Here is a 27,531-nt window from a genome sequence, read left to right on the forward strand (position 1 = left end):
CACAACTACTATCTTTATGGGGAGCTCAGGGGACAGGGGAGTCACTGACCCAGAACCAGTCCTGGCATTTCAAGTGTCCCGACATATCGCTGGCTACAGACTTGTTCCAGGCCAGCGACTCACAAAGTAGTATGTAATGCAAGGCTGTGAAAACCTACTTTACAAACAACAAAAAGCAGACATCCCCAGTCTTTTCACAAAGATAGGTCCGCTTCTAATTCCCCCATAAAGAGGCACAGAGACCCATACAAATATGGCGCCCGGCGCTTCACCGCTCCGTCACATGACCGGGGAACCCAAGCCATTAAAGCCAGGCCGGAGAGCGCCCCCTGGCGCCCGGATGAAAGCTAACGCAAGCCAGCTGGGAAGTGAGAAAGAGAATAGGGAAATGGCGGCCGGTGGCGGCTGTGCCTGATCCGGAGGGAAGCCGGTGTCCAGCGGATTTTGTGAGGGGAAGCCGTGCACGCTGGGCGGCCCGGGGACAAGAGAATAGGAGCCGGGGGACAGGGCCAGACGGAACCATGGTGAAGACTCGGCGGAGCGTCCAGAAGGGCCGCGATTTGAAGTTTATCTCCTCCAGGACCCGTTCGGGCCAGAGCCGGCGGCTAGCGGCCATAGATGAGATAGACAAGGTGAGGGGGAGAACGTGCTGGGGAGCCGGGAGAGGCCGGGGAGGACGAGGGGGGGAAGGCCTTTGTGTCTGTCCGGGCCTCCCACCCACCGGGGACGGGGCTTCTGAGGAGGGAGACCGGCTACACGACTCTCTGAGGGGCTCAACCGGGGTCACCATCCGAGCCCTGACCCGTGTGATGTCATATATATCTTAAATACGTCACTACTCTACCATCTGACCCATAATTATATGTGGCCCCTGACACCTCAATAGGGCCCCACATAATAATCCAGTATATAGAGACTCCTTCACACCTCTGAGGAGACACATGCAATATGAGACTGTCAGAGATCACTGACTTCATGCCAGGAGCCCTACAGGGGGCCACATGTGGCCCTTGGGCTGTAGGTTGGGTGTTGGGCATATAATGTTTATTACAGAGAGAGCCCCCTATAAGGCGGATGGCTTCACGATACGGTGCTGTTCAATTTTAATGCCCCCCCAACGTTGTCAACTGAAGTCCCACTAACATGCGGTAACAGAGCGTTTATTGCATGGTGCAGACCTGCAGCATTTTATCGCACCGTACTGAAGCGCGTGGAAATGCACAACGCCGTGTATCGCACTTCTGTACATTGCCATGAATAAAGTTTGTACGTTTTGTGCGCTACCGATAAAGTTTGTACGTTTTGTGTGCTTCCGATAAAGTTTGTACGTTTTGTGCGCTTCCGATAAAGTTCGTACGTTTTGTGCGCTTCCGATAAAGTTCGTACGTTTTGTGCGCTTCCGATAGTTTGGCTTTTGTGCACGTCCGATAAAGTTTGGCTTTGTGCACGTCCGATAAAGTTTGGCTTTTGTGCACGTCCGATAAAGTTTGGCTTTTGTGCACGTCCGATAAAGTTTGGCTTTTGTGCACGTCCGATAAAGTTTGGCTTTTGTGCACGTCCGATAAAGTTTTTAGCTTTTGCGCAGTTCCAATAAAGTTTGGCTTTTGCGCGCTTCCAATAAAGTTTGGCTTTTGCGCGCTTCCAATAAAGTTTGGCTTTTGTGCGCTTCCAATAAAGTTCACAGATTTTGTGCGCTTCCAATAAAGTTCACAGATTTTGTGCGCTTCCAATAAAGTTCACAGATTTTGTGCGCTTCCAATAAAGTTCACAGATTTTGTGCGCTTCCAATAAAGTTCACAGATTTTGTGCGCTTCCAATAAAGTTCATACAAAAAAAAGGGAGCTGAGTGTTTGCAGAATTGTGCACCACACTGCCCCCTACCTCAGCCGGCAAAAAAGAGCTTGTTGCAGCAGAAGTGCTGCCATCTGCTGTGTGTGATTTCAGGCTGAACCAGTGCTATGCGATTCAACACAGTGCAGTTTTGAAAAAAATAGATTTGGGTACACCTTTCCCTGGCGTTTTTTTTACTAGGGCACCCTATTGAAATGAAGGGGCCGCTGTACCTGCAAACGCTGTGCAAACACGCACATAGAGATGCGCCGGGAGCGGTGTATATGGACAGACCTATACGTCACATCCTGTCTGATCCCCTATTGTACTACATAGTGATACATTTAATGCTGTATAACCTATTGACAGGTATTGTGCTCTGTGTCATTCTAATAATTCCAAAATTTTACCCGTTTTTATTCATTTTTTTTCTACTTTTTAATGAAACTCAAAATGTATTATAAGACCGAGATCCGCACTTGTCTGTCTCATACTGCTAATAATTACGGCGAGGGTCACCTCTGTGCAGTCACGGTGTGTAAACCGCATGCTTACCTGCAGAAAAAATGCCCGGCTGTTTGGCAAATGCACAGAGGCACCAATAATAACGAACAGGGCTCTCTGATTCCCCCTGTATTGAGTTGTATTATTACTCTACTGTCTGCCCTCGTGTTGTAAAGCCCTGCGCAAACTGTAAGCGCTTTATAAATCCCGTATATAATAATAATTCCTAGAGCCACCCCCATGACTTAAAGGGGTGTTCCACTTTTTTTTTAAGTTTATTAAAAGTCAGCAGCTACAAAAAGTGTAGCTGCTGGCTTTTAATAAACAGACGCGCCCCCCCTTGCATTAGTGTGTGTATTGTTGCATTAGTGTGTGTATTGTTGCATTAGTGTGTGTATTGTTGCATTAGTGTGTGTATTGTTGCATTAGTGTGTGTATTGTTGCATTAGTGTGTGTATTGTTGCATTAGTGTGTGTATTGTTGCATTAGTGTGTGTATTGTTGCATTAGTGTGTGTATTGTTGCATTAGTGTGTGTATTGTTGCATTAGTGTGTGTATTGTTGCATTAGTGTGTGCATTGTTGCATTAGTGTGTGCATTGTTGCATTAGTGTGTGCATTGTTGCATTAGTGTGTGCATTGTTGCATTAGTGTGTGCATTGTTGCATTAGTGTGTGCATTGTTACAATAGTGTGTGCATTGTTACAATAGTGTGTGTGTGTGTGCATTGTTATTATATTGTGTGTGTGTGTTAGAAGTTGCGTTGCTTGGATCCCAGGACACTTGTTTTGTTCTTTGTATTTCAGGCACAGAGGGACTTGGTATACAGTGTCATAGTCTGGCTGTTGTGTGGGTGTAATGTGGGCTCAGCAGATGTTAGTTTACAGTGTGGGTTGTTCTCTGAATTGTACAAAAGAACAAAAGTTCTGTTTTTTGTTGCGGAGTGTCACAGCCGCCAGGGCGCCCTCACTGGTGACATCAGGTATACCAGTGGTCTGTTCAGCCCTTTCCAGAGCCTTGCTTGGCATTTCTGATTTTGTCGTTTTTTTGCTTTGTATATAAGACACTGTGTAGAATCTCGGCTTCCTAGGCACACCTTGAATGCTGACATGAGATTTCTCAACTTGTGCACCTATTCAGATCCTCCCTGCAATTACACACAGCCAGGCAGGCTTTGTCCAATGGCTGACACCCCAATTCTGTTCTACTGGAACTGCGAGTAGCTGGGAGCAGCTTTTATTGACATGGCTTCTAAGGCTGGGTTCACACTACTACACTACGTTCATCCTACTTTGCTCTGTGTTCAATGTTTCCCTATGAGAGCGTCTTGTAGCGTCATACACAAGTCGGTCCGACTTTGAAAATGCTCCCTGTACTACTTTTGGTCCTACATTGATCCTACTTCAGGCCCATTGAATATCATTGAAGTCGGACCAAAGTAGTATCCTGTTCATGAAAGTAGGATGGATGCAGGACCAATGTAGGACAAATGTAGCAGAGCAAAGTAGGATGAAAGTGTAGTAGTGTGAACCCAGCCTAAGGTACAATCTGTGGAGCGTCATGCCTGATCCTGGTCTACTGCCCAGCTAGTAGCCAACCTGATCAAACATGTAGCCAGTGAAGAATGACTTCTTGTCCCGCAGGCTTATTCCATATTCTGGACTTTGTAGTCAGTAAACCCGGCTTCAGGGTGACACTCAGAGCTCACTATAAAGCCGAATGTTGCTCTCTCAATCTACATTGACTATTTTCAATCCTTAGTAAATCAGAAGGTATATTTACTTGTCTATTCAGTTACTTGATGGATTCCAAATAATGTTGTACTGTACATCCCAGGAGTCATTGGGGGAGAGGAGGGGTTTTCTCAGCTAACCACACCCCCTGTCTGCATGCCTAAGCTAAGGACAGATGGATTCCAGAAAGTAAATGCTACACAAATCATCTACCTTTACTCAAGATGGTCGTGGATAGAAATGTTTGGGGGATTTTCAAAGTGATTTCTCAACAAAATAAAGCATGGAGCCATGGTTGGGCGGGGGAGTTTGCTTTGCATATTTAAAATGAATTAAATTGTGTTTTTTGGTTTGTGGCGCTCGGATACAATATAGTTACAAAAAATACCCACGTCAGTAAAGGCAGCGTTCATTTTGCTATCCTTACATATTCCTCATAGAAAGTGCTTTATGCCTAGAAGTTTTGCAAGTGATGTATATTTTGAGAATTGCATGTATACGTATTATATATTCTCCTCCTTTACATATGAATTGGGGGAGGGGATTAGCTTGATTTGTTTTTGTTTTGCCATTTTAAACCATGAAAGTTAATTGCATCACTTCTCATTATTATGAAGATTTATTCATTAGAATTGATTTGCTTCTTGTATGTATGGAATTGCTTCTCATTGTGGTGGTTTTCCAGTGTTGTGTTCTGCTGTCTGCTTCAGTAAACACGTTGGAAGAAGTTTCAGATGTCTAAAGTGTCGTCTATACGGAGACGTTCTTGTGTCCTGCTAGGTGCTTGTTGTAGTGAAGAAAGAAGGTTGTTTTATTGTGGACACTACTAGATCCGATGGATGTGGGGATGGTGGAAATATTTCACTCCTTATCAACACAATTGGGCTGGTCATACATGGTCGCATTTTTAAAGAATTTTATTTTGAAAATCAGAAATGTGCGTTTTTTTGATCCGATGGTGCCACCATTGATTTTGAAATTTGGCCAACCAAGCCTTCAACTTCACCTCGTGTTGCTACAGAAAATAATTTCCGTGGCTGGGAATCTTCTTTCCTTTCTGGGAATTTTCTTCCCGGAATCTTTCGTTCCAAAAAGGGACATTTTCTCTTCTGTGTGTACTTTTTACACATTCACACTAGGGATGTCCCAATACCGATATTCGTATTGGTACCGATACCGAGCATTACTTGTACTCGGGGAAATGCTCCGATGCTTCACCCGATACCTGTGCAGTCAGGGTGATCGGTGCGCCAGGGGAGTTGCAAGCACTGATCTGCCCCCTTTCCAAATGCTTTAGTTAAAGTTGTACAGCGCTGATCATTGCTTGTAACTTCCCCCAAAGCCCCACCCACCACCGCTGACTGTCCCTGTATCCTCCTCCGTGCTGCTCTCCACCCCCCCTCCGTGCTGCTCTCCCCCCCTCCGTGCTGCTCTCCCCCCCCCCCCTCCGTGCTGCTCTCCCCCCCCTCCGTGCTGCTCTCCCCCCCCTCCGTGCTGCTCTCCCCCCTCCCTCCGTGCTGCTCTCCCCCCTCCCTCCGTGCTGCTCTCCCCCCCCCCTCCCTCCGTGCTGCTCTCCCCCCCCCCTCCCTCCGTGCTGCTCTCCCCCCCCCTCCGTGCTGCTCTCCCCCCCCCCCTCCCTCCGTGCTGCTCTCCCCCCTCCCTCCGTGCTGCTCTCCCCCCTCCCTCCGTGCTGCTCTCCCCCCCCCCCTCCCTCCGTGCTGCTCTCCCCCCCTCCCTCCGTGCTGCTCTCCCCCCTCCCTCCGTGCTGCTCTCCCCCCTCCCTCCGTGCTGCTCTCCCCCCTCCCTCCGTGCTGCTCTCCCCCCTCCCTCCGTGCTGCTCTCCCCCCTCCCTCCGTGCTGCTCTCCCCCCTCCCTCCGTGCTGCTCTCCCCCCTCCCTCCGTGCTGCTCTCCCCCCTCCCTCCGTGCTGCTCTCCCCCCTCCCTCCGTGCTGCTCTCCCCCCTCCCTCCGTGCTGCTCTCTGCCCCCCCCCCCCTCGATCTGTCAGGATGGAGAGCGGAGGTAGGAGCCTCTAAATCCCGCTCCTACCTTTTCAGAATGAACAGAGTCAGTGATCACTGACTGTCCATTCACATAACTGAAACATCGGAACCTGTGATTACGATGCTTCAATTTTATGAATGGAGAGGAGCTTCTCTCCATTCATTTTAGCTAAGGCTGCAGAGAAAGGGACTGGGGAATCTGTGTCCTTAGTCCCTTTCCATTTCTCTGTCTCAAAGGGGAGATGTCAGGGGTCTGACATGGATTGGATCCTTGCTGAACCAATCTATGTACGGCCAGCTTTAAAGGGAAGCTGCAAGTTGTTAGACCTGTTTACCTTTTATGTCTGATATGTGAAGGTTGGCCGAGGAGCTTGTATAGTCTGACCTGTAAAGCTCAGGATCACGTGTGTTTTCCTTTTCTATAGGGAATGTTACATGATCAATATTGGTCAATCTAGCAACAGGCTCTCCTCATCATCGTTCCCTGGAATAATTATTTTCTATCATTTAATGATTGGTGAGAAGTGTGGAATACATTGAGCAGTGTACAGATCATGTAGATATGTGAAGTGGGTTCATGTTACAGGCTTGTAATGCAGGCAAAGCATTAAGGTTCATCTAGGGGCAGCACGCAACGCTCGTCATCGAATGTAAACAAAGAAGCAGCTGCCTAGCAGTGTTTGGAGCCGACTTCCTAGGCTGGGATTGTTTCTGAGCTTGCAGATCATACAGTGGGCACATGTACCCGGCTCTCTCTGGGTGACTGTAGCAGGAGGAACAGCCTTGTCCAATCAGATTAGGAGTCTAAACGGTCCACATGCTTTGGGTCATTTCACATGACTTGCAAATTCTAGCTGCTTACTTTTTTTTTTTTATGGCTGCCTGGGATTGCTGGGGGAGAATCCTGTATGGGATGGGTTCAATGAATTCCCTTTTCTCTAAGCATCACCAGCTTTAAAGGGGTGGGTGACCCCCTTTCTATATTTTATGCAAATCAATACTTAGGAGATCTGGAAGCAAAGTGGTCTTATAAATATCTTGTAATATTTATATGTATATTTTGTAATTGTTTATGGAGGCAGCCATAGTTGCTCATTACAAGGGGAGGAGGCTCTGCGTCTTTGCAGCGAAGCGCAATGGTTGTGCTTGGCTTCATGTGTGAGCATTACAGATGGACGGCCACCCATCAACCATTATTATAATTGCATGAAATTCTCATGGAAGCCAGCCCACTGCTCCCATCAGGGCCGAGGGAGCACTGATAAAAGGTTCTGTGGTCTTTTAAGTAAGCTATAGACATCCCCCTGCTCTGCTGACCCTCCCACCAGCCATGATCTGCTTGCACTGCATAGACAAGCATCGAGACCCAGTGATGGTGTCTGTGGATATTAAGGTATGTCATTTTAAAATGGGCTATTTACATTTTTTAAATGTAAAAATGTTGACAGGCTGATAATGGAGGAGGGAGCCTGGGAAGGCCACATTTATCAGATTAATGTCAACTTCATGGTCCAACTCTTGATTCTGGAGCTTCTCCTTGTCCTGTGTAAGTGTCAGGACTTTTCCTCTCCCCAGAATGGAAGGACGTGTGTCTGTGGAGGTCTTCCTGGTACTTTATTCGGCATGATTGGGTGGCATTCATGTAGAGTGCCCATAGACACGAGACAGTCACCCAATCCATACATGTAAATGGCTTCTATATAGTAATTGATGACTTCTTGCACTATGGGTAATGATCGCTCTGAGGCACCTCTGAACATGATCCATGAACGGAGTGTGTACCTTTTGGAATTTCTGTACAGAATGTTCAGCTCTCTATTCTGCAGGACTTGTGAAATCTTGCTATTCTCGTTATGCAGATGAACTGCACCTTCTGTCTTCTCCTGGCAGGGTCAGGATAACTGAGCTTGTATTCCTGGATTCTCTGTGTGCATAAAACTATCTTATAGTAATGCAAGAGCTAGCTGTGATTTACCTTTGCCTTGTCTTCTATGCACCTATTGTGATGTCCCTGTACAACATTCACCTTTGCCTTGTCTTCTATACACCTATTGTGATGTCCCCGTACAACATTCACCTTTGCTTTGTCTTCTATACACCTATTGTGATGTCCCTGTACAACATTCACCTTTGCGTTGTCTTCTATACACCTATTGTGATGTCCCCGTACAACATTCACCTTTGCTTTGTCTTCTATACACCTATTGTGATGTCCCTGTACAACATTCACCTTTGCGTTGTCTTCTATACACCTATTGTGATGTCCCCGTACAACATTCACCTTTGCGTTGTCTTCTATACACCTATTGTGATGTCCCTGTACAACATTCACCTTTGCGTTGTCTTCTATACACCTATTGTGATGTCCCCGTACAACATTCACCTTTGCGTTGTCTTCTATACACCTATTGTGATGTCCCTGTACAACATTCACCTTTGCCTTGTCTTCTATACACCTATTGTGATGTCCCCGTACAACATTCACCTTTGCCTTGTCTTCTATACACCTATTGTGATGTCCCTGTACAATATTCACCTTTGAGTTGTCTTCTATACACCTATTGTGATGTCCCTGTACAACATTCACCTTTGAGTTGTCTTCTATACACCTATTGTGATGTCCCTGTACAACATTCACCTTTGCCTTGTCTTCTATACACCTATTGTGATGTCCATGTACAACATTCACCTTTGCGTTGTCTTCTATACACCTATTGTGATGTCCCTGTACAACATTCACCTTTGCGTTGTCTTCTATACACCTATTGTGATGTCCATGTACAACATTCACCTTTGCGTTGTCTTCTATACACCTAATGTGATGTCCCCGTACAACATTCACCTTTGCGTTGTCTTCTATACACACACTGCAATGTTTATGTACAACATTCACCTTTGGACTGTCTTCTATACACCTATTGGGGTTGATTTACTAAAACTGAACAGTGGAAAATCTGGTGCAGCTCTGCATGGTAGCCAATCCGCTTCTAACTTCAGCTTGTTCAAATAAACTTTGACAAAAAAAACAAACAAACTGGAAGCTGATTGGTTTCTATGCAGAGATGCACTATATTTTGCACTCTCCAGGTTTAGTAAATCTCCCCTATTGTGACGTCCATGTACAGCATTCACCTTTGAGTTGTCTTCTATACACCTATTGCGATGTGCATATACTATACATGTACCTTTTGTGTTGTCATCTATACACACACATGTCCATGTACAGCAGGCATGTCCAAAGTCCGGCCCGCCAGCCAATTGCGGCCTGCGTTCCAGTTTAGTACGCCCCCCCTGGTGATGTGGAGATATATAATTATTTTTTGTGGCACCCAGGGCCTCAAAAGTTATATTTTGTGTTTATCGACGCTGCCTCGGAGGGGACAAAGAGGGGGCGGGAAGTGCCTTCAGATTACATACAGGAGAATCTCCTGTTTACTCGGCGGCATCTGTAATAGAAAGTCCCGTCTCATGGGCTGCCATTGGACGACTGTTCTGTCTATCATAGGAGGCGGCACGTCGTATTAGAGAGGCCGCTGAGTAAACGGGAGATTCTCCTTTATGTAATCTGTTGGCACTCATCCTGCCCCCCTCACTGTCCCCTCTGAGGCTGCAGATGGGCATCGATCAGGCTGCATTCATGGCAATGGTGATGGACACTGATTAGGCTGCATTGATGGGCACTGACCCTTATTTATCTTCACAGTTCTTTATTTAAAATTCTTTTTTTTCCTGAAACTTCCGTTTTTAAATCCAAATTACACGCCCGAGATCATCTCTTCACCACACACAGCCACAAAGGCAAGAGAATTCTTGTTAGGCCGTTTATTAATGCTCGGATGAACACACTTAGACTTTTTTTAATGGTTCAAAGAATGTCAGGCAAAATAGTCGGCCCTCACGCATGTTCACTTCATCAAATCTGGCCCTCTCTGAAAAAAGTTTGGACACCTCTTATCCCCTCACTATCTCTTGTATCCTGAGCTGCTGCTTCCCCTCTGTCCTCTCTAGCCTACTGTGATCATGAGCTAGGGGACTTTGGGGTCCGCGACCTGGATCCAGTTGCAGCCCAGTCCATCCTCGCCACTAGAGGCTCTGTCTTAGACTCCGCGCCCTGGGGAATCTTGGGCTCTAGCTCCCTGTGGGATCCCTGTTAGTGCTCCAGTGAACCTGCCTTCCTTAGCCACCCAGTGTTCCGTCCGCAGCAGTCAGCCGTAGGGTTCCACTACCATGGTAGAGCTGATCAGTTTAGGTACACAAGGAAAAACATTACAGGCAGTCAGACCATGAGATGCTGCATATTTGTATACCGTTTAAAAAAAGACAGCCCAATGCACCTTGCTTTTGTACACTTTAAATAAAAATATGTACAAAAAAAGATTAAAAAAATTAAATAAAGGCGTGTGCGATGCACTGAATCCCACACCACACTGCCCCTACCACAGGCGGCTACAGAGCCTCAGGAGCGGCGATTCCCTCCTACAGCTCCGTGTTATGTGCAACTTCACCCCCCAAAAACACGCTCAAATCATTGAGAAAATGCCAGGCATTATCTGAATGGCACCCGAGCGAATGACCCCTACCACCTTTGATAGAAGTAGGGCTAAGGGTATCCCAAGACCCAGAAAGCCCCAAAAAGGGACAGGCGGGCAAATGGACTATATCGGTACACAGTAAATCGTTCAAGAATATATAAAATAGGTAGACCCACCACCTTTTGGTTATTATGCAACAAGGCGGCCACTTGGCATGGGATCCGGAAGATAGCGAGGATCACTGTAGTAGTAGCAGCTACAACAGTGATTCGCCGCTTCCACAGGGAACTAAGACTTATGGAATGTGCATAAAAGGAAAATATGTAATGTTTATAGTTCCATGTAACATATAGACATGCAGAAACTCTTGGAAAGTCATGCAGATTATTAGACCCTGTGTGAGCAGAAAGAAGACACAACACTGCTTTTCCAAGGAGCCAGTCACCAGCAGGCAAACATCCTTAACCACTTAAGCCCCGGACCTTTAGGCAGCTAAATGCCCAGGCCAGGTTTTGCGATTCGGCACTGCGTCGCTTTAACAGACAATTGCGCGGTCGTGCGACGTGGCTCCCAAACAAAATTGGCGTCTTTTTTTCCCACAAATAGAGCTTTCTTTTGGTGGTATTTGATCACCTCTGCGGTTTTTATTTTTTGCGCTATAAACAAGAATAGAGCGACGATTTTGAAAAAAATTCAATATTTTTTACTTTTTGCTATAATAAATATCCCCCAAAAACATATATAACATTTTTTTTCCCTCAGTTTAGGCCGATACGTATTCTTCTACCTATTTTTGGTAAAAAAAATCGCAATAAGTGTTTATCGATTGGTTTGCGCAAAATTTATAGCGTTTACAAAATAGGGGATAGTTTTATTGCATTTTTATTATTTTTTTTTTTTTACTACTATTGGCGGCGATCAGCGATTTTTTTCGTGACTGCGACATTATGGCGGACACTTCGGACAATTTTGACACATTCTTGGGACCATTTTCACAGCAAAAAATGCATTTAAATTGCATTGTTTATTGTGAAAATGACAGTTGCGGTTTGGGAGTTAACCACAGGGGGCGCTGTAGGAGTTAGGGTTCACCTAGTGTGTGTTTACAACTGTAGGGGGGTGTGGCTGTAGGACTGACATCATCGATCGAGTCTCCCTATAAAAGGGATCACACGATCGATGCAGCCGCCACAGTGAAGCACGGGGAAGCCGCGTTTACATACGGCTCTCCCCGTTCTTCAGCTCCGGGGAGCGATCGCGACGGAACGGCTATAAACGAATAGCCGCGCCGTCCCAGATCGCTCCCCGAGGTAAGCTGCGGTGGGGGGTGGTCCTGATCGGACCCCCCACCCGCTAGAAGGCAAGGACGTATATATACGCCCATCTGCCTGTACGTGCCATTCTGTGGACGTAAATAGGCATGCGGCGGGCGTTAAGTGGTTAAATGATCACTAAAGGAAACATTTTTTTTTGCTGACATGACAGGGTATAGAGACATAATAGTTAACTGATTCCTTTTAAAAACTATTAAAAATTGATAAAAATCAATCATATAATGTGCCTCTTAGATGCAAAAACGAAACTGAAAGTAGTTTAGTCTTTGCATGTTATTTCATGCCTCTGTGCTGGACAGTGCCATAGAGAGTCATGGCTAGGAAAACTAAACTCTCCCGTGACTTTTTTCATACGGAAGTGTCCAGAACAGAGCAGTTTTACAGCAACATCAGAGCAAAAACGAGCAATGAGGACATGAAACCAGGACTGCAGTAAGGTAAAGGAGAAGCTATTTAGCTAAAAAAAAAAAATCCTTTCGTGACCCTTTAATGTATAGCAAGAAAGTCAACAAATCCTTAAATGAACTCGTGGGCCAAAGGCCAGAAACACAGAGCATTGCTGCCTGAGTCAGGCCTTTTCCAAGGAATGCAGCTCTGTAAACATATCCATGATGATTTATAGTCCCAAGTAGGCTTGAAGAACCTATGGACCTTCCAGATAATGCCATCATGTAAACAAGCCTTCAGTGCTGGGCTGGATCCCTGTTCTATCTACTGCCAATAAAGAGAACACTTGTATATTTACTGCCAAATATGTTAAAATAGATGTAGACTAAAGCAACCTATAGATCAGGGATCCTCAAACTACGGCCCTCCAGCTGTTGTAGAACTACACATCCCATGAGGCATTGTAACACACTGACATTCACAGACATGACTAGGCATGATGGGAATTGTAGTTCCTGAACAACTGGAGGGCGGTAGTTTGAAGACCCTTGCTATAGATGGATTGAAACTCAACCGGTTTAGCAAGGACCGATCAAATTTTGATCCATCTATCTATGGCAGAAGTTGACTGGCTGCAGCCGCTGATCATTTTTTTCTGACACTGGAGGAGCATACAATGGTACAGGAGGGAGGATTCCTCCAGCCACCCGTCTTGTGTGTAACAGGGAAATCTTTCCAAAAACTTGTATTAACTAAAATACTTGTTTTCACATTTTCAGTTGCATCAGCGCTACTGATCTCATGTCACTTCTCTTCAGCTACTGTCTACATGCATGAGTTCCACAAATGGCTGCATGGCACGGGGAGGAAACAAATCCCAAATGTCCGCTTTAGACAAGTACAGTTAAAGGGTTAAGCCACTTAAATGTGTTATTTTAGGCTGTGTTCACATCCAAGCCAGATGCGGCTCACAGAAGGGGGTCCAGCGTGTCCCTGTTGTCCGTTTTACGCCCTGGCTCACATTGGTGCGATTTGACATGTCTAATCGGCGGCAATTGCACCGCGCTATTTGGTGCAACGCTGCGTTTTTACGAACGCAGCCTGAGACATAAGTGATGAGCTTGGTAACTTCAAAGAACAGACCTCTCTGCCAAAGATCTAGAATCCATTGTCATCCGTATCCCACTCCTCCCAAGATTATTATTTTTTTTCAGTCATCTCTTGTAGCATTTCCCACAGACTGCAAACATCTAGTGCCGCGTTTTAACAATCTCTTAGTATGCCATGTAGTGGGTCTGAGCCATAGAGAAACCACTCCCTGGTGCCTAGGCTGCTGCCCAAATGCTTCCACACCCCCCCCACTATGTATCCCTGGCTCCGCTTGCCCATCTGTGGGCCAGGACTGGCAGAGTGGGTGCCGTTGGGTAGAGGAGAGCAGACACATCTCTCTATTGAGAGCAATAGAAAGGACTTTGAGTTAAGAATATAGTTTAATAAAACCAGAATTTAGTGTCCCTTTAGGCCCCTTTCACACTTCCACGACCTGAAAGTCATGCGACTTGAAGCAATGCCTGTGTAATCTTGAGGTCTATGGACCTCAAGTCGCATTAATGTCAGACCAAAGTAGTGCGCAGGGACCACTTTGAAGTCGGATATGAACAGTATTCATTGAAAATCATAAAATACGACTTGTCATGCGACTTTGCAGTCCCAAGTCGCAGAACAAGGCAAACAAGTGAAAGGGGCCGTAATTTAAAAAAAAAAAGTTGACTGATTTCATAGGGGGCATTACAGAAAAAGCGTAAAGATCGGTTCACACCATGGAGACGCAGTCAGGATACATTCGAAATGCGTTTCTGCATGCGCTTTATGCATGCATTTCCCCCCCCCCCCCCTTTTTTTTTCTTTCTCCAACCTAAATAAGGACTATTCCAATACAGTTCAATACATAAAAAAATGCATGTTCTACTTTCTGGAACTGGAAATATCCTCACTGGTGGGAACTATGCCACTGGAAACCATAAAACGTACTGTGTTTTTGATGCAAAAAAAAAAAACTGACCAATCCACTACCGCTGCAAGAAAAAAAAAATCCATAAAAAAAAAAACACTTGTCGTTGGCTATTTTTAGGAGCCATTTTTGGAGTGCCATTTATAATCGTCCCTCCAGAAATAGCCCTTGGGTGACAAATGCATTAATATCAATAACCTGAACGGTCCCCAGACACTGTGCACAGTGGCTCAGCACCTTAGAGTTGGTACGATTGGTCGCTCTACAACCAATCACAGTGATCACATGATATAAACAGTGTGGTCACATCTGTGAGGCCTATCCTCCTCCTTACAGAGGAAAGAGAAAGTGAAACCAGTGAATGACTCATTCATTCCTTACAGATCGGCGACTGTATGAGAGTTTTAACTCTTTCACCACCTCCTATTCTCCAACAAAGCTGATCTCCACTGATGATCCCAGCTGAACTCTATGCTGAGACATGTATTATTTAACCCCTTCACTTTCCATATACAGCACATTAACCCCTTATCCCATTGTACATGACCCTTTCACCTCCTACCTCATATGTTGTATCTAGGGCACCATTACCAATCTCCATAGTTTTACTCCTTCAATTTGTGCCAAAAAAAATAACACCTCTGGGTGTCTACATTTGAAAAAATGTTTTTGTACCATCTTATTTTTGAAAATATAACGGAAGTTTTTTTTAAAATCTTTTCCTTTCTACAGTAAAAAATGAAATTGGTTAGTCTCAGAAATGATATAAAATTCATTTGGGTGCAGTGTTGTGTGACTGAGCAATTATCACAGCACGGACAAGATGGCCTGGTTAACCGGATAAGGACTGCCGCACGACTAAATACGTCGCCCAGCCGTGGGTCGTGAGCGTGCCGGCGACCCGGTTCTGTACTCTGTGACCGCGCCCACGGGACCCGATTGCCGCCAGTGTCCCGCAGTCGGGTCACAGAGCTTAAAAACAGGGAGAGCTAAGTGTAACCAAACCTCTCCCTGTGCTTCCTAGTGAGCCTGTCGCTGATCGTCTGTTCCCTGTCATGGGGAACGACGATCGGTGATGTCACACGCCCCCTACAGTAAAAAAAACACACATTAGGGAAAACTTAACCCTTTTAGCGCCCCCTACAGGTTAACCTCTTCACTGCCAGTATGATTTTCACAGTAATCAGTGCATTTTTATAGCACCGTTCGCTGTAAAAATGACAATGGTCCCAAAATGGTGTCAAAAGTGTCCGATCTGTCCGCCATAATGTCGCAGTCATGATAAAAATTGCTGATCGCCGCCATTACTAGTAAAAATAAATTATTAATAAAAATGCCATAAAACTATCCCCTATTTTGTAGACGCTATAACTTTTGTGCAAACCAAACGCTTATTGCGTTTTTTTTTAAACCAAAAATATGTAGAAGAATTTGTAACGGCGTAAACTGAGGAAAATTTTTATATATATATATATTTTAGTAAAAAACTTGCTCTCAATCTATTTCGCACAGCTTTTGCATTTCTTTTACTTGTATAGAAAGATCTGATGTCGACAAAGGCTTGTCCAGAGAGGTTCTTACCCCTGACCACAGGAAGGCTGGGTTCACACTAGCTTGGAGGCAGACGTCTTTTTAGCGTTTGCCCAAGGCGCCCCATTCACACCTGGGTGTTTTGTGATGGCGTGTTTTTTTGAAAACGTGTTGCCATTGTGGTTCCATTAATTTCTAATGGCACCCCAGTTTCAGCAAACAGCTGTCTGTTTTCAGCACAAAAGGCTACATTGGCGCATTTGTCGCCCCCTTTAAATGAATCAGCTGCCCTATGTGTGTAGCGTCAAAGCGTGCAAAATCGCATGTTTACAAAATGCTAGGTGCGAGCTAAGGCTAATTTCAAGATCTGTGAGTGAAACTTGAAAATGCTAGTTGATTCTGCTGATTATTTATATATATATATATATATATATATATATATATATATATATATATATATATATATATATATATATATATATATATATATACACAAAAAACGCACCCCATCCCGCCAAGCTTGCACGCAGAAGCGAGTAGCGCCCGCATATGTAAACGGTATTCATACCACACATGTGAGGTATCGCCGCGATTGGTAGAGCAAGAGCAATAATTCTGGCCCTAGACCTCCTCTGTAACTCAAAACATGCAACCTGTAGAGTTTTTTTAAACGTCGCCTATGGAGATTTTAAAGGGTAAAAGTTTGTCGCCATTCCACGAGCGGATGCAATTTTGAAGTGTGACATGCTGGGTATCAATTTACTCGGCGTAAAATTATCTTTCACAATATAAAAAATAATTGAGCTAACTTCACTGTTTTTTTAATTCAAAAGTGTATTTTTTCCCCAAAAAAGTGCGCTTGTAAGACCGCTGCGCAAATACGATGTGACAAAGTATTGCAACGACCGTCATTTTATTTTCTAGGGTGTTGGAATTAAAAATATGTATAATGTTTGGGGGTTCGAATTAGAGGGAAGGAGATGGCAGTGAAAAACACATTAGAATTGCTGTCTTGCTACTTGTAATGTAAATGTAATGTAACCTGTAATGCCAACGGCCACCACAAGATGGCGCCAGACCACAGAAGGAAGCTGAGGCCTGCAGAAGGTCGCAGAGCCGCGGCCACAAAAAATACCGGGCGGTAATTATGTTTTTTAACGTTTTCAGCCACTTAAAGGGAGTAATCTACCAGCAATTTTTTTTTTTTTTACTGCAAGGCAAAGTTGTATTGTGCTAGTATGCATGGCATACTAGCACATCATGTGAAATGAAGCCCTCCGGTGGTGCTCTGTCAACGGTGGAAAAGCTTCCCTCTTCACCCGGTCTTCCTTCCAGATGTGTGGACTGTGCTTGTCTAAGTGGCTGGAGCCATGATGACATCACTCCTATGCATGGAAACCACCATTTACAGCACAAGACTCTGAAGGAACGGACCGGGTGGCCGTTCCTTCAGAGCGCATGCACCTGTGATGTCACCGGCTGCATATACTGTATATATCTCCTAAACGGTGCAGGTTTAGGAGATATATACAGTACCTATAGATACGTCTTATTATAGTATAAAAAAGTTGGGATAGTGGCGCTGCTGGACCTATAAGGTCTGGAAATCCAGAGGTGTCCTGGAATAGTGTTAAACACTTGTTGGGTAGCCTCTATCACCAAAGAAGCCAATGGTTATGGATATCCTGGTGCACTTTTGTATTGATTCTTGGCACTTATTAGGTCTCTTATGACCACTGGCCTGCACAGAGTCCTGACCTACTTTTTGTTTTATAATATTTTCACTGGCCTGCACAGGGTCCTGACCTTATTTTTTATCAATATTTTTTCAGATATTTTTTCAGCTGTTTTCTAATCACTAGATCTATATCTATAGACCTTTGTTTCACATATTGGACAACCATTTTTCAGTGGAGGTACCAACATTTATGCACTGGGCAACCAGTTTCTTTCACTAGCACTATTAAACGGGGCAGCCCACACACGCTTGAAGTGTAGCAGTGTGTGACTACAGGGAATCCATAACCATTGGCTTCTTTGGTGATAGAGGCTACCCAACAAGTGTTTAACACTATTCCAGGACACCTCTGGATTTCCAGACCTTATAGGTCCAGCAGCGCCACTATCCCAACTTTTTTATACTATTACTTGGTCTCTATTGCCTCGTTTCCACTGAGCGGATCGGTTCGGCATGGTTCGGTACGGTACGCTTTTTTGGGTGTTTCCATTATGAAAGCGTGCCATAAAAGCGAACCGTACCGGACCATTCTGGGTCCTGCTTCAGATGTGGGGCCATAGAGAATGGAACGGTTCCATTAGGGCGGACCTACAAATACATCTCACTGATTGGTGGATGTGCTAGGCTTTTTTTCTAAACCTTGCATGGTCCGATTTGCAGTGGAAATGCTCTGCAGAATAGACCGGACCATTCTAACCCGTTCCATTCTAACCCGTTCCATTCTAACCCGTTCCATTCTAAGCGACCCGAACCGCTCAGTGGAAACGAGGCATTTGAGACCCTTTAGGGAGGCAGCAGCTAAACCAACACATCCTAAGCGTGGATTCTCTCTTCCTTTTCAAGTCTTATTATAGGCTTACCTGTAGGGAAAATGTGTATATGGGAGTTTACGCCCACTTTAACTGTAACAAATATTCAGATCGGGAAAGTCCAAATTAGAAATCCTTACGTACATTCTGGTTTAGTGACTCCATGTATGACAGCCGACAACGAGCATTTTGTGACGTAGATTTCTGTAGTGACAGATTTCATTGTATGTAGAGGTTCTGGACAGCTGGGTTTAGGAGAATAGGAAAGTATTGCTTAGTGCTGGCTTTCCTCCGCTCTTCAGTGTCTTTGTTGGGCAGGCAGCCCTGTCAAACGTCCAACACACTTGAGTACGTTTAAAGTAAAACAAAAACATGATGTGGTTGTAAAACTGCTGAGAGTTTTGGAACATGAAGATGTTTCGTCATCGTCCTTGTGTGCGGAAATGTTGGAGTGCAATGCTTGATTTCTACTCTATTGCACAACTAACGAAGATGCCGAGGACAAAGGCAGAATCTGTGTGCGTGCACCCAGCTTCAGGAATAAGGACAAGAGAAGCTATTGCTTAATGGCGTCCAAACGTTCATTTTTCTTTTTTCAACCTGTGCTATGAATTTCACTTCTGTAGCATACAAAGTATTTTTTAAATAGTGCCTTGAAAAAGTACTTGTGCCACTTGAAATTTTCCACATTTTGTCATGGTATGACCAAAAACGTAAATGTGTTTTATTGGGATTTTATGTGATAGACCAACACAAATTGGCACATAATTGAAGTGGAAGGAAAATATTGTTTTTCAAAGTGTTTACAAATATCTGAAAAGTATGGCGTGCATTTGTATTCAGCCCCCTTTAGGCTGCATTCACACCTAAGCGACAAAACGCCCGACGCGGGACGCTTCTGTCGCTAGAGGGGAGAATTCCCATTGCCGTCTATGGAGATGGTTCACATCTCATAGACGCGCAACGCCTGTCGCCTGAAAAAAAGTCCCGGACCCTTTTTTTCACGCGACAGGCGCGTTTTCCCATAGACAGCAATGGGAATACTTTAGAAAAAAAAAAAAAGATACATTTGTAATCGCGGCAAATCTGCCGCTACACGCGTACGCGGCTGTCGCTTAGGTGTGAATGCAGCCTTACTCTGATGCCCCTAACTAAAATCTAGTGGAACCAATTACCTTAATTTAATCTCCATATAAATACAGCTGTTCTGTGAAGCCCTCAGAGGTTTGTTGGAGAACCTTGGTTAGCAAACGGCATCATGAAGGCCAAGGAACACACCAGACAGGTTAGGGATAAAGTTGTGGAGAAGTTTAAAGCAAGGTTAGGCTAATAAAAAAAATATCCCAAGCTTTGAATATCTCACGGAGCACTGTTCAATCCATCTGAAAATGGAAAGAGTATGGCAGAACTGCAAACCTACCAATTCATGCTGTCCACGTAAACTGACAAGGAGATCATTAATCAGAGGAGCAGCCAAGAGGCCCATGGTAACTCTGGAGGAGCTGCAGAGATCCACAGCTCAGGTGGGAGAATCTGTCCACAGGACAACTATTAGTCGTGCACTCCACAAATCTGCCCTTTATGGAAGAGTGGCAAGAAAGTCATTGTTAAAATCAAGCCATAAGAAATCCTGTTTGAAGTTTGCGAGAAGCCATGTGGGGGGCACAGCAAACATGTGGAAGAAGGTGCTCTGGTCAGATGAGACCAAAATGGAATTTTTTGGTCTAAAAGCAAAACGCCATAAGTGACGGAAAACTAACACTGCACATCACCCTGAACACACCACCCCCACTGTGAAACGTGGTGGCAGAATCGTTTTGTGGGGAAGCTTTTCTTGAGCAGGGACATGGGAAGCTGGTAAGAGTTGATGGGAAGATGGTTGGAGCCAAATACAGGGCAATCTTAGTAGAAAATAAGTCTGCAAAAGACTTGGCTGGGTTGGAGGTTCACCTTTCAGCAGGACAACGACCCTAAACATATGGAATGGTTTGGATCAAAGCGCTATTTATGTGTTCGAATGGTCCAGTCAAAGTCCAGACCTAAATCCAATTAAGAGTCTGTGGCAAGACTTGAAAATTGCGCATCACAGAAAGGTTGTTCTATAAAGTATTGACTTGGGGGGGCTGAATACATATGCACACCACACTTTTCACATTTATTTGTAAAACATTTTGAAAACCATTTATCATTTTCCTTCCACTTCACGATTATGTGCCACTTTGTGTTGGTTATCGCATAAAATCCCAATTTACATTTTTTGCTGTAACATGACAAAATGTGGAAAGGGGTGTGAGTACTTTTCAAGGCACTGTAGTAGCCTTGAGGACCACAATTGATGCATTGTAAGCTCTGACATTCAGACATGACTAGGCATGATGGGAATTCTAGTTCCTGAACAACTGAAGGATCATAGTTTGGAGACCCCTGCTCTAGTGATATAAGCTACGTAAGGCACAATACCAGTAAGATAACAGCTAACCAAGGGGAAAAAACATTACTGAATGGACCCCTCTGTTCTAGAATAGTATTATAAGAGACTAGAGAGCAAGGAGTGTGCACATCTAAAGGTAGCCCAGGGATGATTACCTTTGTGATGGTGGTACTCTGATGTTGGAAGTCCTTGGCTGGATCATAGTTCGAGACCATGTCTCTGACTTAAAGCGGTGGTTCACCCACACTAACAACATTTGAGCATTAAATTAGGCATAGTAGCGCAAGCTACAGTATGCCTGTATTGATTTTTTTAGCCCGGTACTCACTGTGCAATCCTCTATAGAACTATAGAAGATTCCGACTCCCCGCGGGGAATGGGCGTTCCTATCAAGAGGGAGGATGATTGACGACCGGCTATGGCACGTCACGCTCCCCGAAGATAGCCGGAACAGGTCTCGGCTCTTCACGGCGCTATACGGCGCCTGCGCACAGACACCGTGAAGCGCCAAGTCCTATTTCGGCTATTTCCGGAGAAGCGTGACGTGCCAGAGCCAGCCGTCAATCATCCTCCCTCTTGATAGGAACGCCCATTCCCTGCGGGGAGTCGGAATCTTCTATAGAGGATTGCACAGTGAGTACCGGGCTAAAAAAATCAATACAGGCATACTGTAGCTCGCGCTACTATGCCTAATTTAATGCTATAAAAAAAAAAAAAAGTTTCATTAGGGTGAACCACCGCTTAAAAAAAAAAAGCAGGTTTATTTGTTTTAACTATATTAAAACAAAAATGGAGCAGACTTGATTGACAACTTGGTCTATCTTTCCGCCGTCACTCTTCTATGTTGCTTGGTATTTCCATAAAAGTACTTTAAAATCGATAACGCTATGGTATCCTTATGGTATAACACCTGAGTACATCGAAGGGAAGATATTATTTAGATTTGTGCCAAGAGGATCAGATACGGATGTTTCCTATCACATACTTGTGATGTGTATATTTGATGTGATGAGAAATGTTTTACCCATGTATGTTGTCTAAGAAGGCGATGAGCATGTTTTTCACCTGTTTGATGGAAGCATGTAGGCCACAAGAGAAAGATTGAAGATTTGTGTCACAAATTGCACTATGGGGTTCAAATACATCATAGTTATTGACGTGGAACTACATTGCATCTGAGCACCGCAAACCAAAAGTGATACATAATTCATTTTTAATATTCAAAGCAAGCTCTCCCCTATCTAGCCATACTTTATTTTGCTGAGAAATCATTTTGAATAACACCCTCTGTCACGTCTGGCTGTGGCCATCTTGAGTAAGGGCAGATGATTCATGATGGCATTTACTTCCTGGAATCCGTTTGCCTTTGGCTTAGGCACGAGCTGAGCTCCCTCCCCTCCAGAAGACTGTTAGGCTCGATTCACACCTATGCATGTTTTCTTTGAGCGTTTTTGCGGTGCTTGCTGCTTTTTGACATGCATTTTTACCGCGATTTGCGTTTTTTTTTTAAGCCAGTATTTATTTATTTTTTTTACATTTCCTTTAACAACCAGCTATAAACAGGTACAAAAAAAAACACAAATCGCAGCAAAATCGCGGTACTTGCATTTTGGATGCAGGTCCATTGAATTCTATTGCATGCAAAATGCTGCTTTTTGTAGGAAAAAAAGTCCATGACCCTTTCCAAAAACGCAGAGGCACAAAAAAGCATTGATGTGAACATGTTCCATAGGAAACCATGTTAAAAAAATTTTCCCTGCAAAATGCATAAAAAAAAAAGCATTAGTGTGAATGGAGCCTTACATTTTCCTAGGCATGGAAACCAGATGGTAACTTAATACATTTTTTTTTTTTTTAAACAAGTAAATATGATATACTTTCCTATCTATTTACTAATGCTAGCTGCATAAGATTAGATAAGGGTCCATATTGATCGAGAGAGAAGTTTCACTTTAAGGACCGATATGGGAACTTTTATTTTCTGTATGACACTTGTTACACAGAATTATTATTGTTGCACTAGACAAATTTAGTTCTAGTTCTCAAGGTCTACATACAGTACCTGAAAAGTTTACACTGTGTGAAATGAGCTTCCAATAACGAGAAGTGTGTATTCAAAATGAACTTTATTCAGTGTGTGTTTGCGCGCACATCTTATCAGAATTGAGATGGTTCTCGTTGTTGGAGATATTCAGTTACATATAGCCGGCTACCTTCAGTATCTTCCACTGTGTAGCTGGACTTGCTACACGACTGAAAAAAATAACTACAAGGGATAGTGTTGTGTTTTTTTTCCATGTGATGGTCAATGCTAACGCCAATGTTTTAATGCTTGGTCAAACATTACTTTAATATAATTATCCATTTTATGGCTTTCTGTGGATAGTTTTTTTTTTATAGTTTCGGTTCCTATTTGATCCTTTGAAAATGCCTCTTAAATTAGTAGCAACCCTCTGATGCGTAACAATGAAGAGATTTTAATGGCATTTTATTGTTTTTTCAGAAGGACAGCGGTGATTCTAGCGCGAGTGAAAGCCACTCTCCTCCGGCCAAACGTTCTTGCAACCATGCCGAGCCTGTCCGCAAGGAAAGCCCAAAAACACACGCTAGCAAGCAGCGGGAGGGGTGGAGTATGTCTACCCGAAGATCCAGGTAAATAATCCACCTCCAAACATCCAGCCTCTCTGGTGTGTTGTCACTAATGGAATGCTTATGTCCATCTGTCTATTTATTATTCTTTTTTCTTTCTTGTGTTTTTTCTTTTCATTGCTTTTCGATGTCCACCAATACAGTCTAACCAATCCTGTAGCAGTTTGGTGAATTTGGACATATGCAGAGAAGGATAGCTAAACCATTAAAGGGCATGTACAACCTTGGCCGCTAGCGGCCGAAAAAGGGTTAAGACAGCCCGCAAAGCGCCACTTGATTTCAATGGGCAGGGGCGCTTTAGGAGCGGTGTATACACCGCTCCATAGCGCCTCAAAGATGCGGCTGGCAGGACTTTTTTGAGCGTCCTGCCAACGCGCCACTCCAGTGTGAAAGCACTTGGGCTTTCACACTGAAGTGAAAAGAGGGGCTCTTTCAGGACGTTTCGCAGGCACTATTTTTAGCGTTCTAGCGCCTGTAAATCGCCTCTGTGAACGTAGCCTTAAACAGACTATATCCACCCTTTAGAAGAGGTGTCCAAAATATGATATTCATGTTTAAAAACTTACAGAAAGGGTTTTATTATCTGGAAATACTTTTAGGGGCCTTAAAAAAATAAGTCTATGTAGGTGTATGTAGAGACAATTGGTCTGGGTGCTCAGCAAATCATGAAGTACATATAATCCAAAAGATAGGCGGCAGGCACAGGACTTAAATCCATAGTGATGATGTTTTTTATTACGTTTTGATGAGGCGCAAGCTCTTCTTCCTCAGGAAATTGTAATGTAGAATGTTCATCCAATTACCTTTTTGGAGATGAAGGATTTTCTTTGGGTTTCCTAAATATTAGCCTCTTTCCGCTGTATCCTCCCAGCTATTTACGAGCTTCTAAATGCCAGGAGGCAGGCGTTCGGGTCATACGAGTTTTCCCGTCCACACCAGTAACTGTGCTGGGGGCGTGCCCTCTCAGCACAGAAAAGTGTTTTACATAGGGCCCCATATATATGGTACCTCCTGCGCTAAAGGCCACCTATAATAGGTGGTATCAAAAAGATTCAAGACTAGTTTTGTAACACGCCAACAAATGGCAGCACGAGGCTGCACGCACAGTAGCAGGGAGCACCGGCCTTCATAGGTCATTGTGCCAAAAGACATCACCCTGTGTACGTCGGGAGCTGTGCAACTGGTGCTATTCTGACCATGTGCATTACTGCATCTATTTTTATCATGGACAGCAAGTTAGAACAAAGAGCAAACATGACGTTCTGTGTGGAACTAGGCAAATTTGCCACAGAGGCGTCTGACATGATTTGCCAAGTTTGTGGTGATGCTGCAACCGTGAGATGTTTTGAGTGGCACGTGCGATTGTTCTCTGCCGATCATCATGCACAAGTTGCTGAATGTTTTGACATTTTTGGAGGCTCAGCTCATTGAAGGTCTTCCTGATCTCTTGTCTTCCAGTGATCTTTCCACTCTTGAAGCAGCCATGGGAGCTCTATCTCTCCTTGTAGCTTACATAGTATTTGACGCTTTTTTTTTTTAAAGTGTATTTTGTGCGTGTACTCGAGAGAGGAGCCGGACTGCAGGAGTTGGGAGTAGGCAGGCCTCCCCCAGAGGCAATCTGCCACCTTTCTCCATGCCCTGGGTGGCAATGGCGGGTGTATGAGGGGGTCCTCCCACACAGCCCGTCCTACCTGCTCCGCTTTGAAGCCCAACGGGGCAGAGGGACTCCCTATAAGGGAGTGAGAGGATTTGCCCACTCAACCAGACCCGTTAGTCCTTCGCCTCTCTTTTTTAGAGACCGCGTGGTCAAAGTGCGTGCATGTTAACCCAATTTCGAGTGCGTGTAAGTGTGGTGGTTTTTGTGGGAGGGGGGTGGGCGTATTAAGCGCAGGCTTACCTCGCATAGTACACCCACCGGGAGCCGGGCTGAGATCACCAAACTCAATTCACATGTAGCCGAGACCGGGATCCGAACCCCTAGCTGCAGAGGTGAATCGCTTGTCAGCGCAGTGCCAATCGCGTATTTGACGCTTTTATAGAGATTTGTGGACATAAATTATTTGTAAAGATACTTGATACTAGATTTTATTTTTTTATTTTGCCTGGGGTTCAACATTAGAAACCTCAAATCTTATTCCGCGTACACACGACTGTCTTTAATGTCCTAGAAAAAACAACGGTTTTCTCTACGTGATTCTTGTCAAACCGGCCCTGCCTACACATGATCGTGAAAAAAAAAATGCTTTTGCAAAGCGCGTTGACGTACAACGGCACTATAAAGAGAAAGTTCCATTTGGATGGCGCCACCCTTTGGGCTGCTTTTGCTGACTTTGTGTTAGTAAAAGTTTGGTGAGAGACGATTCGCGCTTTTCAGTCTTCGTGCTTTTCAGTCTGTTACAGCGTGACGAATGTGCTATCTCCATTACAAACGCTAGTAAGGGATAGTGCCTTAATTTGCCTCATCTGTCAGTAATGTTACTGACACTGGTGCAAATGCCTGCCTTAGATGCAGGTGGTTCTTATAGGGAACCATTTTGAATTCCCCTGAATATCTGTAGTTTTCTTCAGCAGCTTCTTTATTTGTTTCGTTTTGCACATACAAACCTTATGAACATTAAAGGGCCTGTCAAAAAAAAAAGTGTGTTCTGTGACCAAAGGGATTCCTCATTTTATGAGAATATAAATGGTGAAATTCAATTGCCATGTTCACTTTTGTTCTCTTAGGTCTGATTCAGACCTAGGCATTTTTAGTGTTTTTTTGCAGGATTGCACCACAGAACGTGTTCCATAGGAAACCATGCTAAATGGACTGTAGTGCAAATTGCAAAAAGCACAAAAAATGCCTAGGTGTGAAGGAGACCTTTATAAAGTATACGAGTAGATTGTGCCCTCTAGTGGTAAACTTCAAGAATAGGATGTCTTAAAAAGAAAGCATAAAGGATGAGCTGCTTCACATTGCCCCAAGAATCTTATGGGGATGTGCGATTCATTATTTTTACTTTTATTTAGGCCACATTTTCACGGGCATTTAGCCATGGCACGAATGGCAGCGGCAGGAATCTGCTTATTCCTTCTGCTTTTTTTGATGGCAGATGGTTGCGGATAGCTCCGAGCCTGTACACTTCAGTGACAGGTTGTCGGTGGCTGTCCTCGTGGCCAGCCAATTACCTGTGGCGAGGCGCACCTGAATTTAGGTCAGCTAGTTTTAGCAGTTTTGCCAGCTTTAGAAATGGCAATAAATTGTTTTATAATTTTTAAAGCCCTGTCATTTGAAGTTTTTGATGTGAAGTTGATCTGTGGACAGGCTAGTCACTCAACTTTTTGCAGTTTTTATAAGCCGCAAAAGAACTTTAAAACAAGCTCCTCTGACCCCTGTAGCTGGGGGCTCTGGTTAGTAATTCTTCCTTACTCTAAAGGTGGTGAAGTAGTCCGATCTCTAATCTGCTCTCCCCTCCGATATCCTTCTCAGTGTTTACATTGGAGATCCAAAGTCTTCATGGGAGGGTGGAGGATATGAGACAAAGACTTTAGTGCTTCTGCTGTGAGCATTGAGGCTTGGTTCACATATATGCGGCACAGGGAAACACGGCGAATCCTGTGCGTGTCCCGCACCGTATTGAAATCGCACCCCGTTCATGAGAACCTCATCGGGTGTCAATGTTAAGTAAATGATGCCTCAAAACCGTTTGCAAAACACAGTGCAATTGACAGAATCGAATCGCTTAGATGTGGTCACCCATGCAATCACTTTTCAGTGTGGTGGTGGGGGTCCTGCACATATACACCATATTGTCAAAAGTATTGGGACACCTGACTTTACACGCACATAAACTTTAATGGCATCCCAGTCTTAGTCTGTAGGTTCAGTATTGAGTTGGCCTATCCTTTGCAGCTATAACAGCTTCAACTCTTCTGGGAAGGCTGTCCACAAGGTTTAGGAGTGTGTGTATGGGAATGTTTGATCATTCTTCCAGAAGCGCATTTGTGAGGTCAGGCACTGATGTGGACGAGAATGTCTGACTCAAGTCTCCTCTCTAATTCAGT

The 27,531-nt window shown here is 44.3% G+C and overlaps 1 protein-coding gene across 3 annotated transcripts in view; it reads left to right on the plus strand.

Annotated features, from left to right (window-relative positions):
* The first annotated feature begins 340 nt into the window (after positions 1–340).
* The window catches only part of ATAD2B (ATPase family AAA domain containing 2B), a 202,656-nt gene continuing 175,465 nt past the window's right edge, over positions 341–27,531 (plus strand). For all 3 annotated transcript variants that reach the window (XM_040348522.1, XM_040348524.1, XM_040348523.1), the window contains exons 1-2: positions 341–632; positions 23,342–23,490. In XM_040348522.1, the coding sequence (XP_040204456.1) occupies positions 522–632; positions 23,342–23,490 (260 nt within the window). In that variant the 5' untranslated portion in view covers positions 341–521. The remainder of the gene's footprint in view (positions 633–23,341; positions 23,491–27,531) is intronic.

The sequence above is a fragment of the Rana temporaria genome, chromosome 4 (assembly GCF_905171775.1).
Source record: "Rana temporaria chromosome 4, aRanTem1.1, whole genome shotgun sequence".
Lineage (NCBI taxonomy): Eukaryota > Metazoa > Chordata > Amphibia > Anura > Ranidae > Rana > Rana temporaria.